Here is a 13,190-nt window from a genome sequence, read left to right as displayed (position 1 = left end):
CAAGAGCCATAACTTTTTTTTTTTTTTTTTTTATATATTTTTCCATCAATCTTGCCATATGAGGGCTTATTTTTGCAAGACGAGTTGTACTTTAGTTTTGAATGACAACATTAGTTAGTTGCTAGAGTTTGTCTCCTTTACTGGAGAGACAATTTGAATACTTCTTAGAGGGGCGTGGCAGCTATAAGTCCCCTTACTTGCCAGCCAGACTGGCTTGCAAAGTCTCCTTAAGGAGAATAGTGTTCCCCCGTGGTCCCCACATAGCTTTCTCATGAGCCAGATCAGACACCCCCATACTTTGCACTGACGAGGGGCAAGCACCCCGAAACACCGTGTCTGCAAATTGGGATTCTGATCTGGCTTATATATCCTGAGTCATATTGCAAAGGATTGTTGAAAATCCACTTGTGACTTTTAGGATCGCTACTTCCAATAGGTGGCGCTGTGCTAGAGTTTGTCTCCTTTACTGGAGAGACAATTTGAATACTTCTTAGAGGGGCGTGGCAGCTATAAGTCCCCTTACCTGGCAGCCAGACTGGCTTGCAAAGTCTCCTTAAGGAAAATAGTGTTTCCCCCGTGGTCCCCACATAGCTTTCTCATTAGCCAGATCAGACACCCCCATACTTTGCACTGACGAGGGGCAAGCACCCCGAAACACCGTGTCTGCAAATTGGGATTCTGATCTGGCTTATATATCCTGAGTCATATTGCAAAGGATTGTTGAAAATCCACTTGTGACTTTTAGGATCGCTACTTCCAATAGGTGGCGCTGCGCTAGAGTTTGTCTCCTTTACTGGAGAGACAATTTGAACATTAGTTTTAACATATAGTATACTGGAAATGTGAAAAAAATTCCAAATGCGGTGAAATTGCAAAGAAAAAGTGCAATTGCACAAATGTTTTTGGGGTTTCTTATTTACAACATTCACTATGTGGTAAAACTGACATGTCTGTATGATGCCTCACGTTGGTACAATTTTTTAGCTACCAAACATGTATACTTTTACTTTTATTTAAGGGGTGAGAAAAACGTTTGTCCAACCAAACCATAGCGCTTTTGTCGCCATTTTCCGTGACCTGTAGCGTTCTCATTTTTTGGGATCTGGGGCTCAGTGTTGGCTTACTTTTTGCATCTTGAGCTGGCATTTTTAATTATTCCCTTTTTTAGTAGATGCACTGTTTTGATCGCCTGTTATTGCATTTTTAAAAATGTTGCAGCAACCCAAAAACATAATTTTGGCATTTGGAATTTTTGTCTTGCTATGCCGTATACGAATCAGATTAATTGATTTTATATTTTGATGGATCGGGCATTTATGAACGTGGCGATACCAAATGTGTATTTTTTTTTTTTATTTTAAATGGGTTGAAAGGTTGGTGACTTGAACTTAGGTTTTTTTTTCATATTTTAAAACTTTTTTATTATTATTTTTGTTATTTATTTTACTAGAGTCTTTATCATTGCAGTCCAATCGCCTGTGCATATCTGCTGATCCAATCAGCATCCCTCTGATCAGCAGAAATGCTCATCTCCTGTGAGTGCCGGAATTGTTGTCTCTCACAGCAAGTGAGTCATGGCAGCGTCAGGGGTAATCAGCTGACCCCACGCTATCATGGCAACACATTGGCGCCCCATGATCGTGTCACAGGGCTGGCAATATCAACAGCAGGGATAGACCCGGCTCACTATTAAAAAAAAAAAAAAAAAAAGGGTGCCAGGAAGCCAAAGAAAGGCCAACATATAAGAAAAAAAAGTCTTCGACACACAGGACTTGCAGTGGCAGCGAGCAACAGCACAATCTACGCTACAGCCCTTTAAATCGCGGTGTCAGACACATGTCTGCTGAGCTGATAAGCAGACGTGTGGAGAATACTGCGGGCTCGCCGTTGGAGCCCGTGGTAACCAGAGGGAGGCGACCAAGGACGTACCAGTATGTTCTTTGGTCGTATAGAGGTTAAGGGAAAATCGTACCAAGATCTAGAAGTTCAGTAAAAAAAAAAAATCCGGTATCAAGACCTCTGAACTACAATCCATTAATGGAAATCTGTCAGCAGGTTTTTTGGTATGTAACCTGAAGATCGCATGCTGCAATGGTTAAAACACAGAATTCTGGGATGCCTGTCTTGTCAAGAACTGATGTGTTCTTTATTTGCCATGTTTGTTTAAGCAGCAGGACTTCTCATTGCTCAGACTGCAATTTCACGTGCACGACAGTGCCCACTTCTCTGATTGACACTTCACTATCTACCGTGTTTTTCCAAAAATAAGCCCTAGCAAAGTTTATCATTCTCGGTGTAAGGCCCTGCCCCGAAAATAAGCCCTTGTTGCGGTTCAATAATGAAATGTTCATACAGCTAAAAAAGTTAAATAATTCTGCAGGAGCGGTGCATCACCCATCACGGACTCACACTCTCCTCACAGGAGCGGGCCGGCTGCATAGAAATACATGCAACTGACCTGCTTCTGTGAGCAGAGTGTGAGTCCGTGACTGGTGATGCACTGCGAAAGTCGCGCGAGGCAATCGCAAGTTTGACACCAGCCTTCCAGCTGACATCCGCAGGAATTTCAGGAGCGGGGGGAGCTGTATACTTATACCCGATCGCGATTTTAAAATGACAATGAGGGAATAAGGCCCCTTAACAGTAGCTGTTTTAAGGGAACCTGTCACATGGAAAAAAAAATGCTATTAACCTGTAGATATCGGGTTAATCAGCAGGTTACTAGCATTCTTATCCTGACCGCGCCTGCTCCTTGAACCCTTCTGCCAGGAGGAAATTAACTGTAATCCCCCTGGTAGCTTTTTGGTTAGTCATGGAGGTGTGGGGCGGACTTTATTATGCAAATAGGAACATGTGGCTACACCAAGGCCCCCTGGTAGCTTTTTGGTTAGTCATCGAGGTGTGGGGGCGGACTTTATTATGCAAATAGGAACATGTGGCTACACCAAGGCATAGGCTCTGCCAAGGGTGCACCTAAGTGCCCCTATTTCCATATCAAAAGTTGATTTTTAATTAAGTTACACTTGCCTAATATGGTTTAAATAGAGGCTAGGTGTCCTATAAAAATGAGTCTTCCTTTAAAGAATTTTGGATTTATTTTATTTTTTTTGCAACAGAGTGCTGGATTTAAATAATGGATTATTAGGCCTCTCCTTTGACTACACAATGGCTGTTCACAATTATAGCTCAGTCCTTGGGGAGATATTGGGGTACTCTTTTACTCTTTATTTTGCAGATTCTAAATTAGAGTATGTAGAGGAGTGTGATCTACAGTGGGTGAAATAAGTATTGAACACATCAACAATTTTTTAAGTAAATATATTTCTAAAGGTACTATTGACAGAAAATTCTCTCCAGATGTCGATAACCCATTCTATCCAGACAGGCAAAGAAATCAAACCATAGATGTCCATAAACTTAATGATGTGCAACAATGAAAAATAACCCAGGTATTGAACATTCTTAACGAAATTTATTAAATACTTCTTACAAAAGCCTTTGTTGGTGATGACTGCTTCAAGTCGCCGTTTGTATGGAGAAATTAGCTGCATGCATTGCCTATGTGTGATTTTGGTCCATTCTTCTACACAAACACTCTTGAAATGCTGAAGGTTTGGTGGGCTCCTTCTATTAACTCTAAGCTTTAGTTCCTTCCATAAAGAATTGTAGCTGCTGATTCTTGGTCTTTCTGTAGCTCTCCACAGGTGGTTCTTAGCTCTTCTACAACTCTTCTGATTCTTTTCACTCCTCTGTCTGGAACCTTGCAGGAAGCACTTGGTATTGGTCCTTCTATGGTGAAATGATCTTGTTTACACTTCCTAAGGCCTTGTGCGCACACTGCGTTTTTACCTGCGGTTTTGCTGCAGAAATTTCTTGAGAAATGTTTGTAACCTTTCTGCAGACATTTCCCAGCAAAACCTATGGGAAAAAAATAGCTGTGCGCACACTGCGTTTTTTTCTCAAGAACATTCTTTCTGCAGAATTTCTTGAGAAAATTTCTTGAGAAAATGTGCATGTCACTTCTTTTCCGCATGTACCTGTGGTATTTCACTCCATTCACTGTAATGTAATCGCGAAATACCGCGGGTATACCGCAGGTAGCAAATGATGTGCGGTATACCCTCGGTATATCCGCGGTTACCTGCGGTAATGTTCATCACTGCCTGCGTTTTGTAGGGAAGTAATGTCATTATGACAGAAAGAGGAAGCGGAGCAGAGTAAACACACACACATCACAGACATAGAATACACACATATCACACTCACACACAGACACAGACATATAGAATACACATACAAATCAAACGTACATATAAAAATAAAAAAAACAAAAAGAAAAGCGTGTGATCCTCTGTATTTTTACCGTCCAGCCGAAGTAAACACACAGTGGCGGCCCGGTATTCTCAGGCTGGGGAGGGCGAGGGACAGGGTTAATGCCCCCCCTCCCGCAGCCGAGAATATTAGCCTGCAGCTGCCCCGGGACTGTCGCATTCATTATATGACACTCCCGGAGTGTCCCCGGCTCTTCCAGATTGACGTGATGCGGTGGTAATCCAGGTAATAAGGAGTTAAATGGCAGCTGATCGCTGTCATTTAAGTCCAGGCTTAATCATGGCAGCGTCTGAGACAGCTGACCTGATTAACCCGTAAGTAAAGTGAATAAACACACACAAAATCCTTTTATTTTACATAAAAGACAAAAAGCCCCTGTTTCACCCCTTTATTAACCCCCCGAACATACAGCTCCGGCGTAATCCACGCAGGTCCCACGATGCTTGCATCCAGCCGCGACTGACACTGTACTGAATGCAGCCTCGTAACGAGCCTGCAGAGGTAACCACAGGTCATTTCTCACGGTCGGTAATGTGAACACACTACCGCTCGTGAGAACTGCAGTGTGTCCTCACAGGGACTCTATCTATTGATTGATCTGTCCTCTATCTATCCCTCTATCTATCCTTCTATCTATTATCTAACTATCTATTATCTATATTATCTATCTATCCATTATCTATTTATCTATCCATTATCTATTTATCCGTTCTATATGTATCTATCTATCCTTCTATCTATCCTATCTATATATCTATCTATCTATCTATCTATCCAGTGGAACCTTGCTTAATGAGAACAATCCGTTCTGGGACTGTGCTTGTTAATCAAGTTACTTGTTCAGCAAAGCAAGATTTCCCATAGGAAATCATTGCAATGCTGACAATTCGTTCCACAATGTGTTAAATGTACCATCCTGGTCCCCTATTCTATCATTCCACACATGCACAAACGCACACAAACATGTACAAACACACACAAACTCACACAACCACACACCTTACCTTCCGTTCCATCGCCGGTCTCCTGGGACTTGCTGTTCTTCGGTGCGGGCCGTGTATCAGGTAACCATAACGACGAGGGCGGAACTTCCTCCCAGAGCACTGAAGTCTAAGGCAGAGCCGCTTGCCTCTGATTGGCCAGCGCGCTGCCTTTGACAAGCGGTGACAGGAACCAGGACGTTCCTGCTTCGTTGCTATGGATGCCGATGCCTGGAGTGAAGTGGAGCGGAGCGGCGCGGCACACTACAGGACCCAGGAGGCCGGCGATGAAGCGGAAGGTACACATATTATATGCTCACCTTACCTTCCGTTCCACCGCCGGCCTCATGGTACTTGTAGTTCGCCGCAATGTACCCGGGAACTACAAGAACCATGAGGCCGGCAGTGGAACGGAAGGTAAGGTGAGCATAATACTGTATGTGTGTGCGTGCGTGTGTGTTTGTGCGTACATGTGTGTGTTTGTGTGGACTGCAAGTGCGGGTTAGAGCGCGGTGGATGGACGGAACCGTAAGTGTCTGAGGTGAGGATTTTGCTCGTCCAGCAAAGCTTTCTCGTAAAGCGGGTTACAAATTTACAGAAAGCTTTGCTTGTTAAGCGAAATTCTCGTTAAGTGGGTTACTCGTTAAGCGAGGTACCACTGTATATCTATCCATTATCTATCTACTTCTCTATCTATATCAGAAGAAAATTACCTTTTTTTTCCCCCAACATGCTTTATATATTATGGCAGTTACAGCATAAAAAACCGCAGGGACTAACCTGCGGAAAAAACGCGGCAAAATTGCATGCGTTTGTCCCGCGGTTTTGATGCGTCTTTTTACCGCAGATGCGGTAATCTTCAACTCCTAGAAGTTTCTCAAGAAATTTTCTTGAGAAAAATCACTTTTCTAGTGCGCACATAGCCTAATTTTGGCCTAAACAGTGTTCACTGAAACCTTCAATATTTAAGAAAATCTTCTCTAACCAATGCCATCAATATGTTCTGACCATTCACTGGTCTTACTCTTCATGAGATGTTTCTTGTGTGGCACTTTGATATTGAGACACCTTTTTATAAGCTATCAGTTAAACCAGCTGATATTATTTTTCAGGATTGCTTTCTAACTACTGATAGATTTCAGCTGGCATCATGACTTTCCATGTTTTTTTCTTCATGTGTTCAATACTTTTCTTCCTATGTCATTTCTAATTATTACACATTTATGCCTGTATGGATTGAATGGGTTGTAACTGACATTTGGTGAGAAATTCATGTCAATAGCACCTTAAGAAATATACTTAGATATTTGGTTACGTATTCAATACTTATTCTACCCGCTATATATTAAAATCCAATATTTAATAAAATAACTCTGGGAAACATTCACGCCTGCAAAATGTTGCAATTTTCCATTCCATTGAAACTAGGGCATTCATAGGAGCCTTAGGTATAGAAAAAGAAACCTATGGTAACATGGGTCAAAAGGCAGAAATAATCTGACTGTTATGCCCCATTTAGATCTTCAGCAGATAAGTTATCACACGTACATTAAGCAACCTAGTGCATGATCTATGTAATAAGGGTCTCTGCTCCGACATCATGTTCTTAGATGGGGTGGCAAAAACCTTTTGGCAGATTCCCTTTAGTACCTACAATGCTCCTTGCCGCTAAGGGCTTTGAAAAGTGCAGTTACCAAACATACTTACTTGTTAGGTGGAGTCATCAACTTTTTTTTTTATCTTTTCAGTTGTTCAACCTCCAGTGATCTCGAGGTATTTTTGCATGGCTTGGGCTTGGAACACCTCGTGGAATTGTTAAAGGTAAACTTTAATTCATGTTTTCTTCAAAGCAACTGATTTGTTTTGTTACACAAACAGCAAACAAAAATGTACTGGTTATTGTTTTAACAACTTGACAAATCAAAACTACAAGCAAATGTATGAAACTTTGTATAATATCACATAATATCAAATATGCTTCTTTCTGCACTTATGAGCCACATTTCCACACCAGCCCTCATGAGATCCTTAATCAAAAATATAGGCTGTAAGTGTTTCAACACCGCCCAACGTTAAATTCACTGCTAAACTGCTCAGTTCTGCTGTTTTAACCCTACAATGCGTATCAGGGGTCTTTTAGGCCCCGGTGCTTACTTTTTTGCTATTATCTGCAAAATTACTTTAGTTAGAATTTTGAAACTCTAGGTATTCGTCAAGTATGTCATTAGTAATATCCAGTTCATATAATTTTTTTGATAGACATTTTGGTGTAACAATGCTTTTTTGGGGAAAACCACATCTGTACAGAATGGGGGCCTTTTAGGCCCCTGCTATTTTTATCATGTACTCAGCAGTGTTTGTGTCTCAAGTTACTTTATTTGTATTCAGGGATGCTCGTGGAGGGGCGGGGGTGTATCATGCCATGTGAGGATGTCATACGATTTTTGGAGGGAGTGATTAAGGCCATGACATCATCTCAGGCTCTTCTGAACACAGGAATGAGCTGTGTAGAGAGTAGTGAACACAGTATACACTGTGAGCTAATTGCTGAAGGACCTGTGATGATATGATGTTGGGAGGAAGTCTTGACTCATTTTCAGTCTCTTTGTTTCTATAAGAAGCTTGCAAAGAGTAGAGCTTGTGAGCCACAAAAATCCAGAGAATTGTATACCACCTAAAAGAAAGTGTAAAAGGTAAGAGCTGCTGAGGGTGAGAGGAAGAAGGGGGCACTTTACCCCTACAGTGTGTCTTACACACAAGCAAATAGTGGACAGCCTGATTGTGCTCATTGTTTTTGCTAACATCTAGTCAGCAATAGCACATTCTTCAAGTGTCTGACTGACAAAGATATTGAAACAATTGTTTCAAAGTGATGATGAAAGTTAATTATCTTTGTCCGATGAACAGTACCTGCCACCAGCTAATCAAACATCCTCATCCAGTGATTCTTCTGATGATGAAGTGGATCTTGAAGAAGTGATTAGTAGAACATCCAAAACAAATGTTTTTTGGGATAGTAATCCCTCATTAGTCGGACGTACTCCAATACATAATGTTGAGGCATGCTCAAGGAGCTGTGGGAAGTCCCAGGTACTTTTCCCCTACAAACGTATTCTGTACTTTTTTTTTTTTTCTGACAATATGGCAGAAGAGGTCCTTTTATGTTCAAACCTACAAGGAAGACGTATCACTTCTGCAAAAAGTAAGTCCTGGAAAAATATCTCCAAAGAGGAACTTTATGCATATATTGGACTTTTACTGCTGGCAGGCAAAAATCGTATGATGTTACAATCAAAGAATTATTTCTGGACCCACATTCTGATCCACACTATAAAACGACAATGGCAGTTATGAGGAAATTAGATGAAATATTAGATTTGATGATAAGCAAACTCGTGCAGTGAGGTTCCAAACAGACAAATTAGCTCCTATCAGTTACCGTATTTTTCGGTCTATAAGATGCATTTTTTTCCCCCAAATCTGTGTAGAGAGCGGTGAGCACAGGGATGACGTCATCTCTGTGCGCCCCGCTCTCCACACACAGCAGCGGCCGCAGACAGGAAGACATCGCGATGCTGCAGGGGAACGGCTCCACACAGGTCAGCGGTGCTGCTGCTGACACAGACAGGAAGATGATCGATGCTGCAGGGAGTGAGGAAAGGTGAGTATAAACGTTTATTTTTTTTTCTGTGCCATAAGATATAGGCCATATACGAGGATGGGGGTATATGAGTAGGATGGGGGCATATACCAGGATGAGGGACATATATACAAGGATGGGGATCATATACAAGGCAGGAGGATCATTACCAGGATGGGGTACCTTAGTAGAGAATTTGGGGACATTACCCCCATAATATTGTCAGCAGCAAATCCTCACCCCATAACAGTGTGTCATGACCACATTTTTTGCTTAAAATTTTATTTTCCTCCTCTAAAACCAGGGTGTGTCTTATGGTCCGGTGCGTCTTATAGTCCTAAAAATATGGTATATCTGGAACATATTTATTAAAAATTGCGCTGAACTTTACAATCCTACTACTAATGTTACAGTAGATGAGCAACTTGTATGTTTCAGAGGATGTTGCAAGTTCATACAATACATGCCCAGTAAAACAGCCAAGTATGGAATAAAAATATTCTGGATGTGTGATTCTGCAAAATATTATGGCATAAATAGGCTTATCTACTGTGGCAAGAAGTTGATGCACCAGTACAGAAAGATTTAGGGTCTGAGATTGTGAAAACACTTGCTGTACTGATATACAGTTCAGGTAAAAAGCATTACCATTGACTATTTTTTTTTTACCAATGTAGCACTGGGAAATGTTCTGCTTGAAAAAGCTGTTATACTTATTGGTACTATAAAACTAAACCGACGAGAAATTCCTCAAGCAATGAAACAATCCACAGCGAGCACTTTGAGAGTGTGTTTGGTTTCAACAACAAAGCGACACTGGTATCTTACAAAGTGAAGGAGAAATCCATTATATTACTCAGTACCATGCATCATGATTGCAGTATTGACAGCAATAACAGGAAATTGAAACCAGAACTCATCCTGCATTACAATAAAACTAAAGGAAGTGTAGACAAAATGGATGAAATGGTGGGAGAATATTCATGCAAGAGGCAAACAAGATGTTGGCCTGTAGTAATTTTTTCAAATATGCTTGATGAAGCAGTCCTGAATTCATTCACTATTTATACAGAAACTCATCCAGAATTCCTTGCAAGGAGGAAGGACAGGAGACACCTATTCTTGAAGGACCTTTGCCATGAACTTGTAAGGCCTCACATGATGGACCGAAGCAACATGAAATGCTTGCCAAAACAAACTAAAAAAGCAATGAAACTGTGCGGCGTATAGTTTCAGGATATTCCAGGGCCAGGAGAAAGAAAACGAAAGCGTTTTCATTTGTCCAAGAAAGTTAGAGAGGAAAACTGAGCGGTATTGTACCATTTTTTGGGGGGAACATGTCTGTAAAGAACATTCTTCAGAAAAGTTAACGTGAAAATTGTTTGGAAGACCAATAAAATTGAAAAGAAAAGAAATGTAGCTACAGCTAGTTTACTCTAGATTTATATACATTTGTGTGGTTTTTCATTTCTTTGTTTGAAATTTGGGAAAAAAATGTTTTCTGCAAAAAATTACAATTAAATGTTGTGCATTATTCATATCTTCTTTTGCAACTTTGAAATAAACTTCTAAAAGTTATTTATGAGAGTTTCTCCATATGATTTGCACGGGGGCCTAAAATGCCCCCGTTACGTAAAAGTGTAAATTTGTGACGTCACGCATCAATATCCTACATGCTCTGGCTTCTGATCATGTGCTACATAGAGATTTGGAATCCTCCATTCCTCTGTTCTGGGTATGGGAAATTCGGTAGCAGCTGATCTACACCCCTTCTCCAGACAAACAAATACATGCATCGGGCTGAGGGTATCTACCCACTCGCCATCACTTTTTTTCATTGTTTCTGGACTAAGAAGTAGTTTTTAAGTTTTTAGTACCACTTTGGTCTATATAACTGGTGCCTTCTACGGACAAATTGTACATTTATACATCTTGTATAAATATGCGGGCGGTGCAGCCGGCAAGTGTCCTAGATGCTGTCCCAGAAACTGTCGGCGGTGGCGGCTGTACTGGTGGAGCTGGGCTGGGGCTACAGTGACTGTGTAGAGCAGGGTAGTACAGAGAGTGTCACACGCTCTGTCGGCTGTGCAGGCTTCAAATAAATGGCAATCGGAGTCTGCGCATGTCCAGATTGAGCTCTCGGCTCAATGAAAAGCCGAGATCTCATCTACGCACGCGCCACCTCCGGGTGCCATTTTCCTTAAGTCTGCTGCTGGGAGATCAGTGGGCCGGAGGTGGCGTGTGCACAGATGAGATCTTGTGCTGAGAGCTCCATCTGCACACGCGCCGCCTCCAAGCGCCATTGTTTGAAGCACTCACCGCCCACAGACCCAGCCCAGCCACCGCCGACCGTGCACAGCCACTGCAGACTATGCACAGCCGCCACAGATCCTGCTTAGCTGCCACAGCATTGCCCCTGCCTCCTGCTACCCCTCTCCACCACGCCCCACTAAGCTACGTTCAGATTTTAAGATGCACTTCTTACTTTCCTACCAAATTTTTTAGAGAAATATGCGTCTTATAATCCGAAAAATACAGTACTTTTCAAAATTAAACTCCTCATCTGATGAGGCGGAAGATACGGCAGCAGTAGCACTGGCAGGATCCAAGTCCTCTTGCTCTTGGCAGTCCTGTAGCCCACTCATCCTAACTGCTACCTCTGTCAGAGCTTCTTTTCCTTTAGTAAGCTGTTGTTCAACCAGCAATATACGATGACATAGGTCCACATACACAGCTGCCAGAAGATTTTTTTTTTCTAATAGCAGTGTCTCTCTGTTTCATTGAAGTAGCAATGCCATCTGCGATTAAGCCTCCTCTTTGGGACAGGCAAAACAGCAAGTTCTGCCACTCGTTTATGAAAATTCCAGGAGTTAAATCCTCAGCTTGTAATTTTTTAGTCACTGTAAATGGGTGATGAAGCGATTCCTTCAATTCAGCGACCTGTGTCCATTGACCTTCATTTATTGTTACCTGAGGGTCGGTCATGTCTATTAGAAAGGGTTTCACCTCCAGTAATCACTCACTAAAGAAGTGCTGCCCCACCGATTGGCCTGATTGACAATTGCCCCTTTTCCAGCATGTCTCTTCAAGATGTAATCAATTTTAGGGGTTCTGGCAGCAATAACAGATTTCCTTACTTTGCCAATCAGAGTTCCAGCATGTCCCTCTTTCAGATGATCTCTTATTGCCAGCTGCAGCAAATGCAGAACACTGCGCATGTGATAAATAGGAGAGAGATGTGAAACAGCTTCAACAAGTTCATCTAATTCTAAAGGATCATTTTGCTTTTTATTGAAAGTTAAGAAATACTTACCTTAATCCGCCTGTCTCGTTCCCCGCCTCTGTCTCTGTTCCCCGCCTCTGTCTCTGTTCCCCGCCTCTGTCTCTGTTCCCCGTTTCTGTCTCTGTTCCCCGCCTGTCTCTGTTCCCCGCCTCTGTCTCTGTTCCCCGCCTCTGTCTCTGTTCCCCGCCTCTGTCTCTGTTCCCCGCCTCTGTCTCTGTTCCCCGCCTCTGTCTCTGTTCCCCGCCTCTGTCTCTCTGTCTGTCTCTATCCGTCTCCCCACCCACATCTTATTACCTCACACACAAGCTTTTTATACTAACAATTTATTTTGTTCCTATAGCAACCAATCACAGTTCCTATTAATAACCTAATAGCTCACAGCTCCATTGAGTTTAATGGAGGCAGGATTTTTTGTGAATAACTAAAGCGCGGGGTTAAATTTTCCTGTCAAAACACAGTCTATGACGTTCCCTGAGTCACATGAGTGTCTGCAAAATATCGTGATTGTAAATGTGACGTTGCAGATGCCATTAGCGGACACAAACACACACACACACACTGAGCTAACTTTCCCAAATTCTTATAAAAAATTCATCACATACTGCATTAAAGCGCTGTACCCAATTTATTATATATATTTTTGAAGTCAGTCAATTTTATACCGACTCCACTAAAATGGACAACTCCAACTTCACAGCCCTGTTAAAACCCACAAAAATATAAATTCCTTTTTCATTTTTTTTAACCGATTTTGAGTCATACATGGTATTTTTTACCATGCAATCCCAAAGTGAACATTCTGTTTTTTCCTTTTATGAAATCTACACTGTTTATCAGCACTGGTATCATTTAACATTTTAGCCCTGATACTTTGCCATCTTACTCCTGCTTGTGTTTAATACAGATGAGTGCAATCCTATAAAACATCGGATTGCACTCGCACAAATGTCAAACA

At 41.8% G+C, this 13,190-nt stretch overlaps 1 protein-coding gene across 1 annotated transcript in view; it reads left to right on the top strand.

Moving 5' to 3' along the window:
* Positions 1-13,190, top strand: part of ASZ1 (ankyrin repeat, SAM and basic leucine zipper domain containing 1) — a 222,246-nt gene that overhangs the window by 171,081 nt on the left and 37,975 nt on the right. Inside the window, exon 8 of the mRNA XM_075342520.1 lies at positions 7,061-7,133. Within this exon, the coding sequence (XP_075198635.1) occupies positions 7,061-7,133 (73 nt within the window). The remainder of the gene's footprint in view (positions 1-7,060; positions 7,134-13,190) is intronic.

This window comes from Anomaloglossus baeobatrachus, chromosome 4 (assembly GCF_048569485.1).
Source record: "Anomaloglossus baeobatrachus isolate aAnoBae1 chromosome 4, aAnoBae1.hap1, whole genome shotgun sequence".
Classification (NCBI taxonomy): Eukaryota; Metazoa; Chordata; class Amphibia; order Anura; family Aromobatidae; genus Anomaloglossus; species Anomaloglossus baeobatrachus.
The sequence above is the reverse complement of the archived record's forward strand: the minus strand, read 5'-3'. Positions and strand labels throughout refer to the sequence as shown.